General features: G+C 40.5%; 2 protein-coding genes across 3 annotated transcripts; both read right to left on the reverse strand.

The window, feature by feature from the left end:
• Nucleotides 1-750: 750 nt before the first annotated feature.
• Nucleotides 751-11,703, reverse strand: slc35a2 (solute carrier family 35 member 2). Of its 2 annotated transcripts, none has more exons than XM_083920296.1 (6): nt 11,394-11,703; nt 8,957-9,139; nt 8,532-8,683; nt 8,090-8,212; nt 6,939-7,528; nt 751-3,702 (listed from the first exon to the last, which is right to left on the reverse strand). In XM_083920296.1, exons 1-6 carry the CDS (start codon nt 11,455-11,457, stop codon nt 3,678-3,680), a joined length of 1,137 nt encoding a protein of 378 aa, XP_083776422.1. In that variant the 5' UTR covers nt 11,458-11,703; the 3' UTR covers nt 751-3,677. The 2 variants fall into 2 exon arrangements, with proteins under 2 accessions (XP_083776422.1, XP_083776421.1); XM_083920295.1 differs by lacking the exon at nt 751-3,702 and adding an exon at nt 4,575-4,931.
• Nucleotides 11,704-13,923: 2,220 nt separating this feature from the next.
• Nucleotides 13,924-18,873, reverse strand: pim2 (Pim-2 proto-oncogene, serine/threonine kinase). Its single transcript, XM_083920297.1, has 7 exons — nt 18,628-18,873; nt 17,753-17,853; nt 17,578-17,628; nt 15,657-15,865; nt 15,291-15,460; nt 15,021-15,197; nt 13,924-14,937 (listed from the first exon to the last, which is right to left on the reverse strand). Exons 1-7 carry the CDS (start codon nt 18,692-18,694, stop codon nt 14,780-14,782), a joined length of 933 nt encoding a protein of 310 aa, XP_083776423.1. The 5' UTR covers nt 18,695-18,873; the 3' UTR covers nt 13,924-14,779.
• Between the last annotated feature and the right edge of the window lie 1,510 nt (nt 18,874-20,383).

Raw genomic sequence — 20,383 nt, forward strand, 5'->3', positions numbered from 1 at the left:
AGGAAGTTTGAAAGATCCTGGGTTCCTATTGGACGCTCCTGGACCCGCAGCGTCCAATAGGAACCCTTTAAAATCCCGACAGTAGGTGGAATTCACAGGATTTCTCTTAAACGGCAGCAGGCGGCGCTCCAGAGTTTGTGTCAACGACAGAGAAGAAGAAAATTACATTATTTCAAATTAAAGTTCTGCGTTTTTTGAGGAAAAACTAATATTTTTGTTGTGCTTTTATTCTGAAAGGATTCTTTAAGTGTCCGTTTGATCTTAATTATTAATTTACATCAAATTTATCTCGAGACAGAGTTAATGATCTCGCTTTCTTAACAAAATAAAAGCTTGTTTTCTCACCATAATGAGATAAATGTGTAATTTTAACAAAATAAAAGCTAATTTTAACAAAATAAAAGCAAATTTTAACAAAATAAAAGCTTGTTTTCCCACCATAATGAGATAAATGCTTAATTTTAACAAAATAAAAGCTTTTTCTCTCACCATAATGACATAAATGTGTCATTTTAACAAAATAAAAGCTTGTTTTCTCATCATAATGACATAAATGTGTCATTTTAACAAAATAAAAGCCTGTTTTCTCATCATGACATAAATGCTTAATTTTAACAAAATAAAAGCTTGCTTTTCTGACCATAATAACACGAAAAACACCTTGTTTATGATTAAATTCAATAAAAATTCTTTATTTATAAAAAAACAACAAGATTATTTACAATTTATCAATAAACCCAGAACCTTAAACTCTATTTATTTTATTATTATCTGCTGTAAAATTAACTTAATGAAAAAAACAGAATAAAAAATGATAATTTCACTGGAACGTTTCAGCTTCCGTATAAAAACAAATTATGATGAAATGAAAACTTCCTTTTTTTGGGTTTACGAGATTATTAATTAACCAATAACCCGGTAACAAGACACTTAAGATGCTTTTATTTTGTAATCAGCTGATCATTTACTTAACGACTAATTTAACAGGATTAAATAAATCATTTGCGTCGCGTCGGCTCGAAGCTTCCGTACAAAACGTTTGGATTAAATTAAAAAAATCCAGATTTAGTTGAACTGGAGCGACCGGCCGAGCTTCCTCTTCCTTCACCACCCCTCCAAAATAAAACAAACCTTCTATCCCCACATTAAATAAACACAAATCATATATTAATATTTAGCTTTTGGTTCAAAAAACTGATTTTTCCTTTTTACAAAAACAGAAAAAATAACAAAACCTCTTTGATTCTGAAAATAGAAAAAAATTAAAGGTTGGTTGTGTTTCGTCTCCGCGTCGGTCTTTTTCAACGTTTTCACGGTCTGCAGGAGCATTTAAGAGTCTTTTTCAGCGTTTTCACGGTCTGCAGGAGGGTTTAAGAGTCCTTTTCAACGTTTTCACGGCCTGCAGGAGCATTTAAGAGTCCTTTTCAACGTTTTCACGGCCTGCAGGAGTATTTAAGAGCCTTTTGTCAACGTTTTCACGGTCTGCAGGAGCATTTAAGAGTCTTTTGTCAACGTTTTCACGGCCTGCAGGAGCATTTAAGAGTCTTTTTCAACGTTTTCACGGCCTGCAGGAGCATTTAAGAGTCTTTTTCAACGTTTTCACGGTCTGCAGGAGCATTTAAGAGTCTTTTTCAACGTTTTTACCGTCTGCAGGAGCATTTAAGAGTCTTTTTCAACGTTTTCACCGTCTGCAGGAGCATTTAAGAGTCTTTTTCAACGTTTTCACGGTCTGCAGGAGCATTTAAGAGTCCTTTTCAACGTTTTCACGGTCTGCAGTAGCATTTAAGAGTCTTTTTCAACGTTTTCACGGCCTGCAGGAGCATTTAAGAGTCTTTTTCAACGTTTTCATGGGGGAAATGTTTGTTTGTTGTTTCTCAGTAAAGTTGAAATAATTTAAATTAAATGTTTGAGAAGAAACGGAATAATCTCCTGATGACCGAAAGCAAGACAGATTTTGTTTTTGTGTCACAATCATGAGGAAATATTTGGAAGTTATGAAAGTTAATAAGTCATAACTCATGATTTAAGTACTATATAGACCTAGGGAGGTGTTCCAGGCACGTCCAGCTGGGAGGAGGCCTCGGGGAAGACCCAGGACCAGGTGGAGAGATTAGATCTCCACACTGGCCTGGGAACGCCTCAGGATCCCCCAGTTAGAGCTGGTTAATGTGGCCCGGGAAAGGGAAGTTTGGGGTCCCCTGCTGGAGCTGCTGCCCCCACGACCTGATCCAGGATCAGAGGCTGAAGATGAGATGAGATTATAAGTAAGACAGATTTTGTTTTTGTGTCACAATCATGAGGAAATATTTGAAGTTATGAAAGTTAATTAGTCATAACTCATGATTTCAGTACTATATATATATATATATATACATATATGTATGTGTACACACACACACATACCGTATATAATAAAGTGTAAGGTGACCTTGAGTGTTCAGAAAGGCGCCCATAAATAAAATGAACTACCGTATTTTCCGCACTATAAGTTGAACCTAAAAACCTTCAAATGTCTCTAAAGCCGACAGTGCTCCTTATAATCCGGTGCTCCTTATATATGGACCAATATTGAGCCACAACAGGCCGCCAACTACGGTGAGCAGCCGCCGACTCTATTTTCCCCCGTAGAAGAAGTAACGCGCGGTGCATGTTGAGATATACGAATGTGTGAAGCGTGTCGTTTCATTTCCATGTGTGTGTTTGTGTAAAGAGCCCAAAATGGCTCCTGTTAAGAGACACGCTTACGACGCAGAGTTTACACTCAAGGCCATTAGTCACGCAGTAGAACACGGGAATAGAGCAGCAGCCAGAGAGTTTAACATGAACCAATCAATGGTGCCGAAGTGGAGGAAGCAACAAGACGACCTCCCCTGACTGTTTTGTTGACGTTCCCTTTAGCGCAGCTCCATCTAATGGATGCAGAACGTAACCCCAGCCTCCACTGTAGCGTCTGTTCTATGCGCCTTATAATGCGGAAAATACGGTAAATACTGTATACATCTATATCTGTATACATCTATATATAGATACACATGTATATAAATATATATATTTCCATATTCCATATTTTCCATATTCAGTGACGGTGTAATAAACACGTTCGTCACTCATTTGTCGTCTGTTTTGAAGCCTCTTGTTTGTCATTTTGGCCGTCGCCATCTTGTTTTTTTGGAGCCAGAAGAAGTGACCATATATGGAGGAGGGGGCGGAGCTAAGGGGCTGTGGTTTAAACCATCTTAACGCTGAGGGGGTGAGCGAGCAGCTCCGGGCGTTAGCAGCTAACGTTAGCTTTGTTAGCAACTAAATGGCGGACATTTTAGTTTAAGTTCGGAGTCGTTTCCCTTAAAAAATGTGCGATGAGTCGGATTAATCTGTGGCGTCCTGCAGCCGCCTGGAGACGACAACAACAACAACAACAACACCGTTCCTCGCAGTGGAACAGCGGCGTAAACAAAAAGGAGGACGCACGACGTCGCCTCCGACAGGAAACATTCAGGACGCCGTCTTCACCACGACGACGCAGCAGCAGCTCAAACATCACAACAACAGTTATGGTTCATTCATTGTTTTTAAAAATGGCGCCCGCCGCTCCTCTGACCCGAGGTCCTCCCGACTGACCCCGGGGTCAGCACCGCCGCCGCCGCCCCGGCAGCAGCAGGACTCCACGCCGTCGTCCGTTAATCCCACGAAATCTTATGGCTTCTGTACATGTGAGGGGAAAACAAAGGCACCGCACACAAACGTCTCAGCACGGACGCCGACAGGACGGGAGACCTGCGGCGCGTTTTCACTGAGCAGCGCGGCAGAGAGCGCGGCCAAGGTTCGATTCCCTTACTGATCCGTAACGTTTTTCATTCAGAGACGTTTTTAATATTTAAATAATCTTCAGCTGCGAATCTAGAAGAACTCGAACACTTTAAGGAGAAAAGTCCAAAATATTTGACGCTAAATCAGAAACATGATGATTTAATTCATGATGGACTTTAAATTAGTAATATTACTTTATAATATAAATATATATAATAATGAGAGAGCAGCCCATATTAAAAAAAATTATAATAATAATAAAATACTACAAAATAATAATATTTTAAAAAATAACAAAAAATTATATAAATAATAATAATAATGCCACGTTTGACTATTAAAATAATATCTTTAAAAAACTAAAAATAATTGATAATATAATAATAATAATAATAATAATGGTGCCACATTGGACAAATTGTGTAACTGAGAGATCAGTCCATATAATAAAAATTATATTAATAATAAAACATAATATTTAAAAAAGTAACAAAAATAATAAAAAAGTATTTTAAAAAACAACAAAAATAACATATATATATATAAAAAATAATAATAATAATAATAATGATGATGGACAATTTAAATGAGATCTATCCATGAGTCCATATAATAATAATAATAATAATAATAATAATGGTGTCAAGTCGGGCTCTATTTAAATTAATAATAGAAATGAGATCAGTCCATACAATAAAATTATATTATTAATAATAAAACATATTTAAAAATAACATAAAAATAAAAAATAATGCAAATAAAAAATGTTTAAAAATAACAAAAATAATAATATATAAAAAAAATAATAAAAATGGTGTTGGACTATTTAAATAAGATCCATCAGTCCATATAATAATAATAATAATCATAATAATAATAATGGCGGTGGCGTTGCCGGCTGCACAGTGAAAACTTCCTCCAGCAGAAACAATAATCTCGGATCAATAACCAGCGTAAGGCTTTTCCTCGGTTCGTTCAGTGAAAGTTAGTGAAGTCGAGAGTTTTAAGGCAGAGAGGGCAGATCTTCCTCCTCCTCCTCCTCCTCCTCCTCCTCCTCTTGTGCTTTGAGCAGTTAGTCAGTGACGTGGACGGCGGGGGGAGGAGACGCCACGCCTCCCTGAGCTCTGAGGGGGAGGAGGGGAGGAGGAGAGAGGAGAGGGTTAGTGTTCAGGGAGGGAAAGAGCAGAGTTAGTACCTTCCTCACCTCCTCCTCCTCCTCCTCCTCTTCCTCACCCTCCTCCAGAGTTACATTTGTCTCCATCGCACACATCAGGAGGAGGGAGGAGGAAGACGGAGGTGAGTTCAGAGAGAAAAGTGTATAAAGAAGAAAGAGTCGTCTCCATTTCTCCACAGAGTCAGAGTCTTCAGCTGGAGGAGGAGGAAGAGGAGGAAGAGGAAGAGGAAGAGGAAGAGGAGCGTTTTCACACCTGTCTTGTTCAGGTCAGTTGAACCTCCGCGGTACTCTGGGCGGGCGTAACCCATGGCAACTCTAAAACACTTCTTTACAGAAACTCAAATCTTTGGTTTGCAGAACGATGCATTTGCTGTGTACGGTTTTAGCCGTTAGCTCGCTGCTCGCTAAACCCAGACACGTCACCTCGTCCTTTGCTCTGCTTGGTCGTTGTGCTGTCCGGTCGCGTGCAATTTGGGACATTTGAAGTTACAGAGACGGACTTTGGTCACGCGCCAGTCAGAGCTTCTGTCACTCACCGCTGACTGAACGGGAACAACAGTGAGAAGAGACGAGAAAGAAGAATCGACTTCTTTTTCAAGTCATGAATCAAATCAGCCCGAACTCTGTCAGCGGGGACGCTCCACCCCCTAACCGGACTCTCGCCAGATGACTATCTAGGATCACTCCATCTATCTTCAAACGCTTGTCCCTATCGGGGTCGCGGGGGCCGATCCCAGCTGACATGGGGCGTGAGGCGGGGTCCACCCTGGACAGGACGCCAGTCTATCACAGGACACATAGAGACGAACAGAGACAGACAACCATTCACACCTACGGGTGATTTAGAGTCATCAATGAACCCAACACCTGCACGTCTTTGGACTGTGGGAGGAAACCGGAGAACCCGGAGAAAACCCACGCAGACACGGGGACAACATGCAAACTCCACACAGAAGGGCCCCAGCCGGGATTCAAACCAGGAACCCTCTCGCTGTGATACAGAATCACGTGATATTTGTGCACTGACAAAAAGTGAAACTACTGTGTCATTCCTTTAAAGTTTGAACCTGGAACCCTCTGTGTAGCTGTGAGGCGACAGTGCTACCCACCACACCACGGCGCCGCTGTGAATAGAGCTGAGTGATTTCGGGGTTTGCAAAAGAATGGTCGGGCCAATCAGGACGGCGGCTGCTGTTTCATCCGTGTCGTCCAATCCAGAGAATCTTAATCTTTAAAAGAACACAGAGAACGGCTCTGAAGGCTTTTGCTGGTGGAAACCATGTCGGCTGTTCTGTTTTGCTTTTCCCTGCGTCGCTCTCATCAGTGTCCCGGGTTCGTTTCCATGGGAGCGGTTCGAGCAGCACAAACACAAACTCTGGTACGCTTCGCTTTAGGGATGGGCGTGAGTGATCGATTACTTAACTTTGTGACTAAGATTTGTTACTGAATGTGTGGAAGAAGCCGTAAAAACGCAGTGTTATAAATAAATAATCGGCCGGCGGCGTCACTTCACACACGTTCGCCCAACGCCACGTGATAATTAATCTTCGCCACTCGTCGGTTCTGAACCAGCTGTTCTTCGTCTGTCGCGGCGGTTTGAACGCGAGCGACAAGAATAAAGGGTTTCAGATCGCCATCACTCACATCTCCGTGGTCACGGCTGACCCAGAGCAGAGCGAGGTCACGGCGAGGAGCAGACGTGGTGACGTATCGAGAGGCGGCTCCCGACGCATCTGACCAATAAGAGGAGAGAACGCCATCCTGTGGTCGGATTTGTTTAGGAACTCATCGAGTGATTCTGCAGGTGTGAAAACGCCCTGAGAGAAAGACGGACAGGAGGTTGACCATCAGATGGCGAGAAAGCGATGACCTCTGACCTCGCTGAGAGCCGACAGGAAGTGAGACACCACAGAGAGAGAGAGAGAGAGAGAGAGAGAGTCACTTCACCAGCACTGACTTTGGCAGAAACGCCTCCAACGCGGAGCCACCGTTTGTCCTCGGCGACGCCGAAGATGCAGAGGAAGACGAGGAGGAGTCCGGGGAGGAAGAGCCGCCCGCCGCTTTGGGGAGGCTGTACATGTAGACGGCGCCGATGACGAGCCCGGCCCCCGCCGTGAAGAGCAGGTCCACGTGGAAGCCGAACAGGTAGATGGACATCACCGTGGAGACGATGATGGAGAAGGAGGTGGCGAAGCCCTTCAGGATGTTGTCGGCGTACTTGACCACGACGGCCACCAGCAGCCCGCCGAACGCCTGGTTGAAGATGACGCACCACACCATGCCGGTGTAGCCGAACAGGAAGCCGCACTCGGCGATGGCGGGGCCGTCGTTCCACCACAGACCCAGCATGCCGAGCGCCATGCCGAAGATCCCCAGCTGCACGTTCCTCACCCAGACGGACGCCGAGCTCCCCTTCAGGATCTTCTCAAAGTAAACGCCGGCGAAGCCCGACGAGAGGCAGCTGATCACCACGGCGACCAACCCCACCGTGTAGTTCTGGGTGGAGCTGTCCGACAGCGACGCCTCCTTCTTCCCCTCCTGCTGCACCTGAGAGGACGCCGTCAACAACAACAACGACGTCAGTCACGTGATCAGTTAAAGGCGGAATATGTAGAATCTTTATTAAAATAATAAACTCTGTTTCCATGGTAGCAGCCAATAGCGCTGAGCGTTGCTGGTTGCGCCTCATTTCCTGTGACCAAAAAAGGGCATGTATGTGACGTTGGGGGGAGGGGCGTACGTCCATCTGGCTGACGTTTACCTCCGAGGAGAAGTGAGGGCCAGAGGCTAGCTGTCACTCAAGAGGCCACGCCCCTAATTATTCATAAACTTTAACCTCCAATAAAATAAAAACTAGCCCCTCCCCCTCAGTGTTGTCATGGAGATCTGATCTAAACACACAGACTAGAATGTTCTTTTGTCCTTAAACAGGTTTAACGATGCTGTGTAAACGGCCTGTTTAACATGGGGCTCAATGAGAAACTGCTCTGTTATGAAACCTGCCCCTAGTGGACACTCACAGAACTGACGCTGACGGAGCTTCCTGATTGGACCAACCAGGAAGTCTCTCTCTGTGGGCGGGGCTTGGCTGCAGGTGCAGAGACTCACCTGGACGACGGCGACTCCAGCGAACAGCAGAAGCAGAGAAACCCACTGAACTCTGGACAGAGACTTCCTCAGCATCATCACACTGAACAGAGCCGTGGTGAGGATCTTCAGCTGGTACGTCACCTGAACACACACACACACATATACACACACACCTCTTATTACTGACTAATGCCGCGTTCAAACCGTACAATCTACAGATGCCATTTCAAGATGGGCGGCGCTTTACTCGTGTTGCCCTCGACGACGATAGACGCAAAAATCAATCGATATGCGCGTCCGCTGCCTCCAATGTGCAGAAGAAGAAGAAGAAGAAGAAGAAGAAGAAGAGCGTGTGTGTGTGTGTGTGTGTGTGTGTGCGTGTGCGTGCATGCATGCATGTGTGTGTGTGTGCGTGTGTGTGTGCGTGTGTGTGTGCGTGTGTGTGTGCGTGAAGTCTGACCTGGAAGGTGGCGGCCGGCAGGTTGGAGATGGCGACGTACTGCAGGTTGTTCTGCAGAGTGTAGATGAGCGAAGGGACGGCCAGTTTCAGAGTGTCTTTGTACTGAAACACGACGGCGTCGAGGAGGAAGAGCGCCGTCTCCTTCACGCTGACTGCACGCAGAAACACACACACACACATGCAGAAACACACACGCAGAAACAAACACACACAGAGACACACATACACACGCAGAAACACACACACACACACACACACAGAGAAACACACACACAGAAACACAATAATAAATATTTATCAGTGAGTGAGTGTGTGTGTGTGTGTGTGTGTGTGTGTGTGTGTGTGTGTGTGTGTGTGTGTGTGTGTGTGTGTGTGTGTGTGTGTGTGTGTGTGTGTGTGTGTGTGTGTGTGTGTGTGTCGCTCACGTCTCTTCTGCAGCAGGATGATGAGCAGACACGTCAGGACCTTCAGGATCTCCGCCATGACGACGGCCGACGTGGTGAAGAAGCGGTCGCCCGGTAACGTGCGGACGTAGCGGATGCTGAGGATGAGCGAGGCATTCTGGACCACGAGCACGGCCAGACTGATGTACTTCAACTTCCTGTTGACTGCAGAGACACACGGCGACAGATCAGAGTCATCCAGGCGTCCACCGACACGTTCACACAGAAAACACTGATTATTATTAAAAATCTGCTCTGAAATCACAAAGGAAGAAGTAGAAAGAGGGGAAGAAGAAGAAGAAGAAGAAGAAGGAGAAGAAGAAGAAGAAGGAGAGGAAGGAGAAGAAGAGTAAGAAGGAGAAGTAGAAGAAGAAGAAGAAGGAGAAGAAGAAGCAGAAGGAGAAGAAGAAGGAGGAGAAGAAGAAGAAGAAGAGTAGGAAGAAGAAGAAGAAGGCGGCAGGTGTTATTGATTCAGCTGTGTGAACTTTATCACGGTTGATTTCCTGATAACGCAGCAGAATATTCTGGACTCTGGACTTTTATTGTTTTAATATCTTAAGGAACTGCGTCTCCTGTGACGCATGCGTGTGACGGAGGTTTTGTCTTGAAGGTGCGTTCACCAAACTCCTGCTGCAGAAAACAGACCAGACCCAGACTCCGACTTTAAAGTTCAGTTTATCTGGGTCTGATGGGAAACACTATGTTCAGCGTTGGACTGGGAAAAGACTGACCCCAGAGTGACATTTTGCATCTTTCTGTGGTGGTTTTGCATCTGTTTTTAGTCATTTTGCATCTTTTTGAGGCTGCCTAACTTAACACAGTGAAAAGGTAATGTCAGCTAAGCTAACACTGCTTAGCTAGCTCATGAGACGTCTCTATCAAGGCTGTGGTCGCAGTAAATGAACTCAGTCAGTGCGTTTACATGCAGTTTAAAAACCTGATTATATTCAGGTTAAGGTCAGACCCATGTTAACACTGTACCCCGGGTATAATCTGAGTTCTCATAACCCGGTTAACAGCCCTGAGGAACTCCTTCAGTTCCCCGATCATTCATGAATGTAAACAGCGTTCTCAGATTATTATCGGGTTTCTCGTCTGCGCATGCTCCCCAGGTTACTGAGTGCCAAGTTGTTAATACACCTTTGATTTTCTGAGAGGAACTCTGTATAATTATTGTTCAGAACTGTGAATAAACATTTATAAAGGAATGCACCGTGTTTCTCAGTTAGTTAAGCAAACTAAAGAAAACACGTCTCTTTACAAAAGTTGTTAATTTCAACAAAAAAACAACAATTAAACACACAAATTCTTAAAAAAACACAATATATTTTGAAGCATGCAAGACTTTGTGGTGCTGGTCCGAGACCAGCAAAGAGTCGGTGCCGCTCTGGAACCAGTTTTCATGGTCGACCATCTGGTTGTGTCCTAAACCGCGGTGAAGCCATTTCCGGTTACTGATGAGACCGTGAACGCACGAGTGTGTTTATGATTAATGAATTCAATTCCCTCCTTTACAAGATCCTGAACTACAGGATGAATGTGGACAAACCTGCAGAGGGTGTGTGTGTGTGTGTGTGTGTGTGTGTGTGTGTGTGTGTGTGTGTGTGTATAAAGGCACACACCCTCTGCACACACACACACACACACACACACACACACACACACACACACACACACACACACACACACACACACACACACACACACACACACACACACACACACACACACACACACACACACACACAGGACCATTGTGTTACCAGCTGCACACAGGTGTAACCCAACCCTGTGTGTGTGTGTGTGTGTGTGTGTGTGTGTGTGTGTGTGTGTGTGTGTGTGTGTGTGTTCCACCAAAGTCTCCACGTCACCAGCCCACGGCTCACCAACCCAAACGCACCTGGCTGCTTTATTCACCTTTAATAACGTTGTGTATCGGTGTGTTAGCATTAGCCGTTAGCTCCCAATAACAACATTAACACCCACTGACACTGAAGTTAGCATAGCCTCGGTTAGCTGCACAGAAACTACTGTCAAACTAGTAAACACTGAAGTTAGCCTCCGGTTCTGCTAACAAGCTAACAGCTAATTTAGTTATATTACACTAAAATTATGAAAATATCTTTATTATCAAACATCTGGGATGATTTATAATAACACTGACATTAACTAGCTCGCATAATAGTTAATATTTTTTAATAATAACCCTTATTAGGTGAGCTAAGTTTGGCTAGTTAGCCGCTAGTTAGCTGCTAACTGCTAGCCTTTAAGGTTCAAACAGTAACTTTGTTTATAAATTTAAATGTATTAAAATACATTTAAATATTTATTCATATCGAAACACCGCGGGCTCATCTGTTTTAGAGCCGTGTGAGGTGAACCCTCCCCCGGGTTCTCGCTCCCCGGAGGCTCCGCTCACCTTCACTCTGACTGCGGCTCGCTGTCTTCTCCTCGGCCGCCTGACAGTGCTTCTCTGCGGCCATGCTGCGGCTGAAGCTCCGCTAGCCTTCCAGCTTCCAGCTCCCAGCTAGCTGACGGGCTTCAGACCCAACCGGAGCACCGAACCTCCGGGTCGTGGCTCTGGGTGAAGCGGGCTGGTTTCGAACCGGAGCACCGAACCTCCGGGTCGTGGTTCTGGGTGAAGCGGGCTGGTTTCGAACCGGCGCACCGAACCTTGGGTCGTGGTTCTGGGTGAAGCGGGCTGGTTTTGAACCGGAGCCGAGTTACGGAAGAAGCCGAACCTGAGGTGTCAGTGAGGAGCTACGGGAGCGGGGACGGGACAAACCGAGCGGGCGGATCACTGTGACGGGGAAGCAGCGCTGCTTCCGCGCAACAATATAGGGCGTTAATGATGTAAACATAAACACAAAACGGTCCTAGTTCATTTCCTGTTGAGTGTATGTGAATGGCATCACCTGACCGGAAGTTCACAAGGACCAATGGAATATTTATTTGTCTTTCACTACATTAATTTATCTTTTTAATAATCAATAATATATTTGTATTGTTTGTAAAATAAAGTCATATGTAAACAAATAAAATCCTCAATAGTTTAATTTATAATAACAGTGAATTTTTATTTTAAGAATAAATAATTAAAAGGTTTAAAAATATGCTTCTGTTTTCTAATTAATTTTACTTCGCCTCAAAATAGTCAAATTAATAAATTATATTATTATTATTGTTAATTTGTCAGTTAAATGTTTATTTAATCAAGATTAAGAGTCATAGTTATAATAATACCACAATGTTTATCCACATTTTAAAAGTCATTTTAAAATTATTTGTTGTAAAAAAACAAATATATATATATATATATTTATATATATTTATATATATATTCCTGTAAAAGAAAAGTACAACAGTAAATATTATTCTAATATAAAGTGATATAATTCTCAGCATATTAGTGTTTTTGCCTAACTTGATATTTATATTTATTTAGTTGTAAATTTTTTAATTTAGCTAAAATAATGAAATTTATAAAACAGAAAATAATCATTTGTAATAATAGAAATAACGTGTCTGTGGTCAGAGTGAGATCTCTTCTTCTTCTTCTCCGATCTCAACACTCACTCACACTCACTTCCGGGTTCTGCTGCAGGTTGAACATGGAGAGATCCTATTGGCTGCTGGGAACACGTCACCTGTTCAGACTCAACAACAAAAATCCAAACACTTCAAACCTTTAAAAGCAAATTCAACACTTGATTATTTTATAAAGACTGGTTTGAGAAAAATAAAATGATCTAATAATAATGAATAATTCAGATAATTAAAGTTAAATATTCAGATAATAATAAATTAACCAGATAATTATAGTTAAATATTCAGATAATTATAGTTAAATATTCAGATAATAATAAATTAACCAGATAATTATAGTTAAATATTCAGATAATAATAAATTAACCAGATAATTATAGTTTAATATTCAGGTGATTATAGTTAAATATTCAGTTAATTATAGTTAAATATTCAGATAATAATAAATTAACCAGATAATTATAGTTAAATATTCAGATAATAATAAATTAACCAGATAATTATAGTTAAATATTCAGATAATAATAAATTAACCAGATAATTATAGTTAAATATTCAGATAATAATAAATTAACCAGATAATTATAGTTTAATATTCAGGTGATTATAGTTAAATATTCAGTTAATTATAGTTAAATATTCAGATAATAATAAATTAACCAGATAATTATAGTTAAATATTCAGATAATAATAAATTAACCAGATAATTATAGTTAAATATTCAGATAATAATAAATTAACCAGATAATTATAGTTAAATATTCAGATAATAATAAATTAACCAGATAATTATAGTTAAATATTCAGATGATTATAGTTAAATATTCAGATAATAATAAATTAACCAGATAATTATAGTTAAATATTCAGATGATTATAGTTAAATATTCAGATAATATTAAATTAACCAGATAATTATAGTTAAATATTCAGTTAATTATAGTTAAATATTCAGATAATTATAGTTAAATATTCAGATAATTATAGTTAAATATTCAGATAATTATAGTTAAATATTCAGATAATAATAAATTAACCAGATAATTATAGTTAAATATTCAGATAATATCACGTTTGTTTTGATTCTGCAAAAACAAAAACCATGAACTTTGTTTTAATGTTTTAATGTAATTTTATGTTTGATAAAATTTTTCATCCACAAAAATTTAACTCTGAAATCTTTCCCGCTTATTTTTTCCTGAATGAATTTAAAACATATTTAAAATCTCTAAAACTGACGAATGGAACTAAAGCACAAACATTATATAACATTTTAAACACTTCACCACTGAGTCCGCTCACTAATTAAACTGTTTTTGCACTTGTTTAAAAAAAAAGCCTTAAATATTTTAACTTTATTATTATTATTTGTGTATAATGAACCTTATTGTCAATACAGCCTTATGAAAATGTTTATAATGTTTTTAATGTTTGTGTAAACTTCTGAATACATTTTGTAAATAAAGAAGTTTAGTTTCCTGCCGTCCTTCCTGTTCTGAACGCTGTGCATTGTGGGTAACGGAGTCTCACAGAAACAGTCGGACACGAAGCGACGACGTGAGAAAATCTTTTATTCAAACGTTGGATCTTTTTTTTTCTTTTGATCCGTAAATTTTCTTATTTAATGTAAATAAACAGAAACAAGTGACGACGCTGAGCCACTTTGAAACAGCCAATGACACGCGAGTATTACAGTGACATCATCGCCACCAACCAGGAAGTAAACGTTTCTCCACCGACGAAACAACTTCCTGTTTTTATAATAGTTCAGTAAACGTCTGCAGCGTCCGTCTGAGAGTGTAAACAACAACAACAACAACAACAAAGAGAAAAGAGTCGTAAAATAAAATAAAAAGATTTTTCTGCTGCAAAACCAAATAAATTATACAATAAATAACAAACAGGAAGTCAGAAATAAAATAATAATAATAATAAACACTGTTCTGAACGGTCGGCCGTGTGACGGGACAGAGTCCTGCAGACTGAGGGGGCAGCCAGAGACCAGGGACCAGGGACCAGGGACCAGAGACCAGCATCCAGAGACCAGATGCAGTCAAGAGACGGTCCAGAGTCCAGGGTCCAGAGACGGTCCACAGAGACCAGAGACAGTCCAGAGTCCAGGGTCCAGAGACAGTCCAGAAGGACCAGAGTCAGTCCAGAGAAGGTCCAGAAAGACCAGAGACAGTCCAGAGACCAGAGAGAGTTCAGAGAGACCAGAGTGTTTATTGTGTGTCCCCCTGGAGCGTCTGTGTCCCGGGTCACAGGGACTGGCTGTGCAGAGCGCTGTGCTCCTCCTGCAGGTCTCCCCCCTCCTCCCCCTCCCCTCGCTCCATCCAGGGGTGAGACAGGATCTCCTCCAGGGTCGGACGCTCCTCTGGACGGTACGATAGGCACCAGCGGATCAGAGACTGGCATTCTGGGAACAGAGGGTTGTGGGGTGTTAAACATATGCACACACACACACACGTCTCAGGTTGAAGGGACGGAGCCTCTGCTCACCTTTAGAGACCCGTCTGGTGAAAATGGGCGTTGCCCTGACGATCTCCTCGTCGCACTCGAACGGGATGTCGCCGCACACCATGTCGAAGAGCAGGACGCCGAGGGACCAGACGGTGAGAGGGACCGCCTCGTAGGACTGGGACTGGATCCACTCAGGGGGGCTGTAGACCCGGGTCCCTGAGGACGGGGGGGGCAGTATTAATGATTAATCATTCAGATGATTATACTTAAAGACCCATTTCAGTGTCATTCATGGTTCCGTCTCGGTACCTTCGAACTCGCCGTACGCCGTCTCTTTGAGCGGCGCTCCGGACCCAAAGTCGATGATCTTGACGTCCAGCGTCCTCGTGTCCACCACCACGTTCTCGTCCTTGATGTCCCGGTGCACGACGCCGTGAGCGTGAAGGAACTGCAGAGCCTCCACCAGCTGACGGAAGAACCTGACGGGAACACAGAGAACGTCAACGCACAGAACAGAACCACAACAGAACAACAGATATGAAGAACCAACACAGAAAACAACAGAACCACAGCAGAACCAGAGGAACCCCAGCAGAACCAGAGAAACAACAGAAACACAACAGAACCACAGAAACAGCAGAACCAGAGGAGCGTGTGAGCAGTGCGGGTCCGAACCTGAGGGCGAGCCGTTCCTGCAGCGCTCCTCTCTCCGTGATGAAGTCGAACAGGTCCTGACTCTGCGCCGGCCGCTCCAGAACCAGCAGGAAGCCCCGCTCCTCCACCTGGAACCAGTCCAGCAGGCGGAGCACGCCGCCGTGACCTCCAACCTCCGACAGGCGCTGCAGCAGAGCGATCTCCATGGGAACGGGGCCGAGCTCGCCGGGCTGGAAATATATAAAAATACACATTTAACATGAGAACATTTTAATGTTTAACGTCTAATTAACGTGATTTTATTTTATGGAAACACAAAGAAAGTTTATGATTTTACCTTTGAAAGAAAACTGAAGTTATTTAATATTAATAACTTTAAAAAACACCAAAGGTTTCAGCAATTTTCATTTGTTTTTCATCAAAATTATTTTAAAAAAGAAGCATAAACTCACAGAAACAACAGAAGAATTAAAACAATAAAGATAATAAAAGTTATTTAGTTTAATAAAGTAAAATCAAATATTTCCAAAGTCAGATTCAAGCTTCTCCACGACCTCAGAGCTGCGTTTAATGACATTACATGTATTTTTATTATTATTATTATTATTAATGTTCTTCACAGTAATTCAGGTGTTTTAGAAACAAACTCAGGTGAAGTTCAAACAAAAACTCTGTGTTTCTGAGTTTTTAAGAATTTCCAGAACATTCAATAATAAAAAAACAGAAACACGCAGAAAATGTTTTTATGCCACAAAAACTCCAAAGTGGGTGTTTCCTGCCCTGAGTCACCGTCTGCAGGTGTGTGTGTGTGTGTGTGTGTGTGTGTGTGTGTGTGTGTGTGTGTGTGTGTGTGGCGGGGGTTATGAATAAGAAATGAGGTCGACACTGAGGGGAAATCCTACGGCGGTTTGTGTCAGTTTCTTAACATTTAAATAAATAAAAAATTAAATATTAAATAAATATTAAAAATAAACATGTTCAGCTGCTAAACATTAAAATATCTATAAATCTAAATGAAATACTTAAATATCTAAATAAATATCACATTCAGCTGCTCATCATTTAAATAAAATTTTATAAAATATTAAATAAATATTTTCAGCTGCTAAATATTTAAAAATAAATAAGTATGAATAAAATAATTAAATATCTAAATAAACATTGTGGTTCGTGTCCATTTTTTATTAAATTTAAATAAAGAATAAATTAAATATTGAATAAATATAAAATAAACACGTTCAGCTTCTTAATGTTTAAATAAAGAATCCATAAATAAATGAATAGCTTAACAAAACAGTGATGAACAGGAAGTGAGGTCGTCACTGAGGGGAAACCCCACGTGTTACTTCCTGAACCGTGACATCACAGGTTTCCATGGGAACCAGTGGCAAACCTGTGATGCACGTGTCTGTCCAGCAGAGGGCGGAGCGACCGAGCTCTGGGGACGGGAGCTCCAATTATTAACATTATTATTAATATTATTATTAATATTACACTTTTAACAGTTATTCACTCATTATTTCACTCACTTTTAATAAAACCTAAACTCTGCGTTTAAACGGGTTCACCTTAAATTTAAAATACTTCAAAAACAGTGTCTATACTGTTCCTGTTACTCTTGTATTTTATACTGTTTCTGTATTGTCTTGTTTGTTATTGCTGCTTGTTCTTCTGTGTTTGCTGCTGTGATGACTAACGTCTCCTCTGTGGCACTAACAAAGGAGCGTCTGATCTTCTCTCAGTAACTGAACAGATTTGATCAAATAAACACGTTTTCTGACGTTTCACGGATCAAACAAAAGCATTTTCTGATCTTTTCTGAAGTGATGTGACAGGAGAGCTCATGTGCATGTCTGGATGAGGCTGGTTTATATATTAATACGGTTATTGAACCATAATAATAATAATAATAATAATAATAATAATAATAATAATAACTCACCAGTCTGGCCCACTGCTGAACTCTGTCACTGGAAATCTGTTTAATGGCAACCTGGAGGGACAAAAAGGACACAGGGTGAGTTTCTCTGGACACAAACTGTCAGGATAATAATATTAATAATAACAATAATAATATATATATATATTCATATATATGTGTGTGTGTATAGTCTGACCTGCAGTCCATCACTGAGTCTCTGTCCTGAAAACACTGAACCGAAACCACCGCTGCCGAGCAGAGAACCGCAGCGGTACTGACTGAGGAAGGGCTCCTTCACTGAGGGCACAACACGCTTACATATGAAATACATATATAAATAAAATAAATGTGTAAATAAACAGCATGTTCAGCTGCTCAACATTTAAATATGAACCAATTAAAAAATAAAAGAAATATCTACATAAACAGCATGTTCATCTGTTTATACTTTAAATTAATAATAAATAAAAACAATAATAAATATCTACATAAACAGCATGTTCATCTGTTTATACTTTAAATTAAGAATAAATACATTTTATTGTGTTTTTGTAAGTCATTTTTCTCTTTTGTTATTTATTTTTCTTTAGTTAAATCATTTATTTTTTTCTTTTGTAAGTTATTTATTTATCTATAGTAAGATTTTTTTATTGTAATTTAATTATTTTTCTATTGTATGTAATTTATTTTATTTGATATGTAATTTATTGTGTTTTTTTAAGTCTTTTTTTAATTTTATATGTAATTTATTCTGATTTTGTATGTAATTAATTTTTGTATCTGGTATTTAATCTCGTTAGTTAAAACAGAGTCGTGTTGGTTGAAAAATCTTAATCTTAAAGTGTAAATTTAAAAATTGTATTAAAATATAACTCGGTAACCATGGAAACCGCTGTTTATTATCTGACCGGGCCGGGCGGGTTCATGTGAAAACGACCGTTGAGTCTGTGTTTTTAACTGTAGCCTGTTTGAAGCTGAAAGAGCGGCTGTAAAACGCGTAAAACTAGAATCTAAAGTTGAATTAAACAGAAATAAAACATTTGTTTTTAATGAAAACGTTAAAAAACTCACCGTTCTTGCTTCTCACTTCCGCCTCAACGGATCTCTTCTCCAACATTTCGGGGACTTTTTCACTCATTTGGAGCCGATAAAATCCATCCTGCTGTCGCTTTTAAACACTTTTCTCACTCTGTTTCCCGCTTCGCACCTTTTAAATCCAATTTCAGCGGAAAAAAACACTTTAAAAGCTCATTTCAGCTGCAAAAGCGGTTTAAAACGAGAGAAATAGTCCGTTAAGTGTGGGCGCTCGTGCGTACGTCAGTCTGCCGCCTCGCTGTCTTACGTTAATGTTTTGTTCTGTATTTATACCCCTCTGATAGACACGCCCACTCCCGCCCTGGCTGCCCAATCAGCGCCGAGACGTGTGCTCAATGTTTTGAACCTTTCAGCCAATCAGATTCAAGCTGCGGTTTCCACTTCACCTCATGAATATGCAAATCCCGCGAGAGTTATTCGTGGAATTCAGGGCGAGCGGAGGAAGCGCGCGCTCATGATGATGATGGGAAAGAAGAGGACGGTTTCCCCTAAACACACACACACACACACACACACACACACTTCATCACACACACACACACACACTCACATATACACTTTCATCACACACACACACACACACTCACATATACACTTTCATCACACACACACACACATACATACTTCTATCAAACACACGCACACACACACACACACACACTCAAACAAACTTCATCACACACACACACTTCAACACGCACACACACACACACACGCACGAACACACACACACACACTCATACAAACTTCATCACACACACACATACACACTTTTATCACACACACACTTCATCACACACACACATACACGCTCTTATAACACACACACACATACTTCATCACATACACACACACACACTCTCACTTCACCAAGAACACACGCACACACACACACACACACACACTTCATCACACACACACACATGCTTCATCTCACACACACACACACACACACACACTTCAACACACACACTCACATGCTTCATCTCACACACACACACACACTTCAACACACACACTCACACACACCGTCCTTGTAAATAAACCAAACTTCCTGTTCCTGTCAAAATAAAAGTGTCAGAACTAAAGAATAAATCCTTATTTATTATTTCTGAAACTCTGGTCGACAGGAAATCATTTTTCTTGCAGAATTTCAAAATAATGAAGCTCAATTTCTTAGATCTTAAACTTTTATTAGATCTTAAACTTTTATTAGATCTTAAACTTTTATTAGATCTTAAACTTTTATTAGATCTTAAACTTTTATTAGATCTTAAACTTAAAGAAAGTAAATATAAAGAAACAAGAACTGTCCCTTTTTGTTAATGGAATAATTATTAAAAGTCATAAATGCACCGATAAACACAAAAGAAATTACTTTTATATATAAATAAATAAATAAAATAAGATAAAATAAAACTGCCCTGGCAGCCATTTTAAAAAATACATATATCTTTCTTGTTTTTTATGTTGTATTAAATAAATAAAGTGTACCATGGGTGGCCATTTAAAAAAAATATATATATTGTAAGTAATTTATTGTGCTTTTATTTGTTATTTATTGTATTTTTGTAAGTAATATATTTTACCTTAAGGTGGTAATTTATTTTTGCTTTAGGATTTTATTTATTTATCTTTGTATGTTATTAATTTTTGCTTTAAAATGTAATTTATTTTTGCGTTAGGACGTAATTTATCGGACGTGAAGTCTGTAATAAAGTGTTCGAGCGCA

Source organism: Echiichthys vipera (assembly GCF_963691815.1).
Source record: "Echiichthys vipera genome assembly, chromosome: 9".
NCBI classification, from domain to species: Eukaryota; Metazoa; Chordata; class Actinopteri; order Perciformes; family Trachinidae; genus Echiichthys; species Echiichthys vipera.

Coding starts and splice junctions, on each gene's coding strand:
- slc35a2 (XM_083920295.1), bottom strand. CDS start 11,457: ATGGCCGCAGAGAAGCACTGTCAGGCGGCCGAGGAGAAGACAGCGAGC. Junction 8,684..8,956: donor CATCCTGCTGCAGAAGAGAC/GTGAGCGACACA, acceptor TTCTGCGTGCAG/TCAGCGTGAAGGAGACGGCG. Junction 7,529..8,089: donor CTGGAGTCGCCGTCGTCCAG/GTGAGTCTCTGC, acceptor GCGTCCTCTCAG/GTGCAGCAGGAGGGGAAGAA.
- pim2 (XM_083920297.1), bottom strand. CDS start 18,694: ATGAGTGAAAAAGTCCCCGAAATGTTGGAGAAGAGATCCGTTGAGGCG. Junction 17,854..18,627: donor GGAAGTGAGAAGCAAGAACG/GTGAGTTTTTTA, acceptor TTGTGCCCTCAG/TGAAGGAGCCCTTCCTCAGT. Junction 15,461..15,656: donor CAGGAACGGCTCGCCCTCAG/GTTCGGACCCGC, acceptor TGTTCCCGTCAG/GTTCTTCCGTCAGCTGGTGG.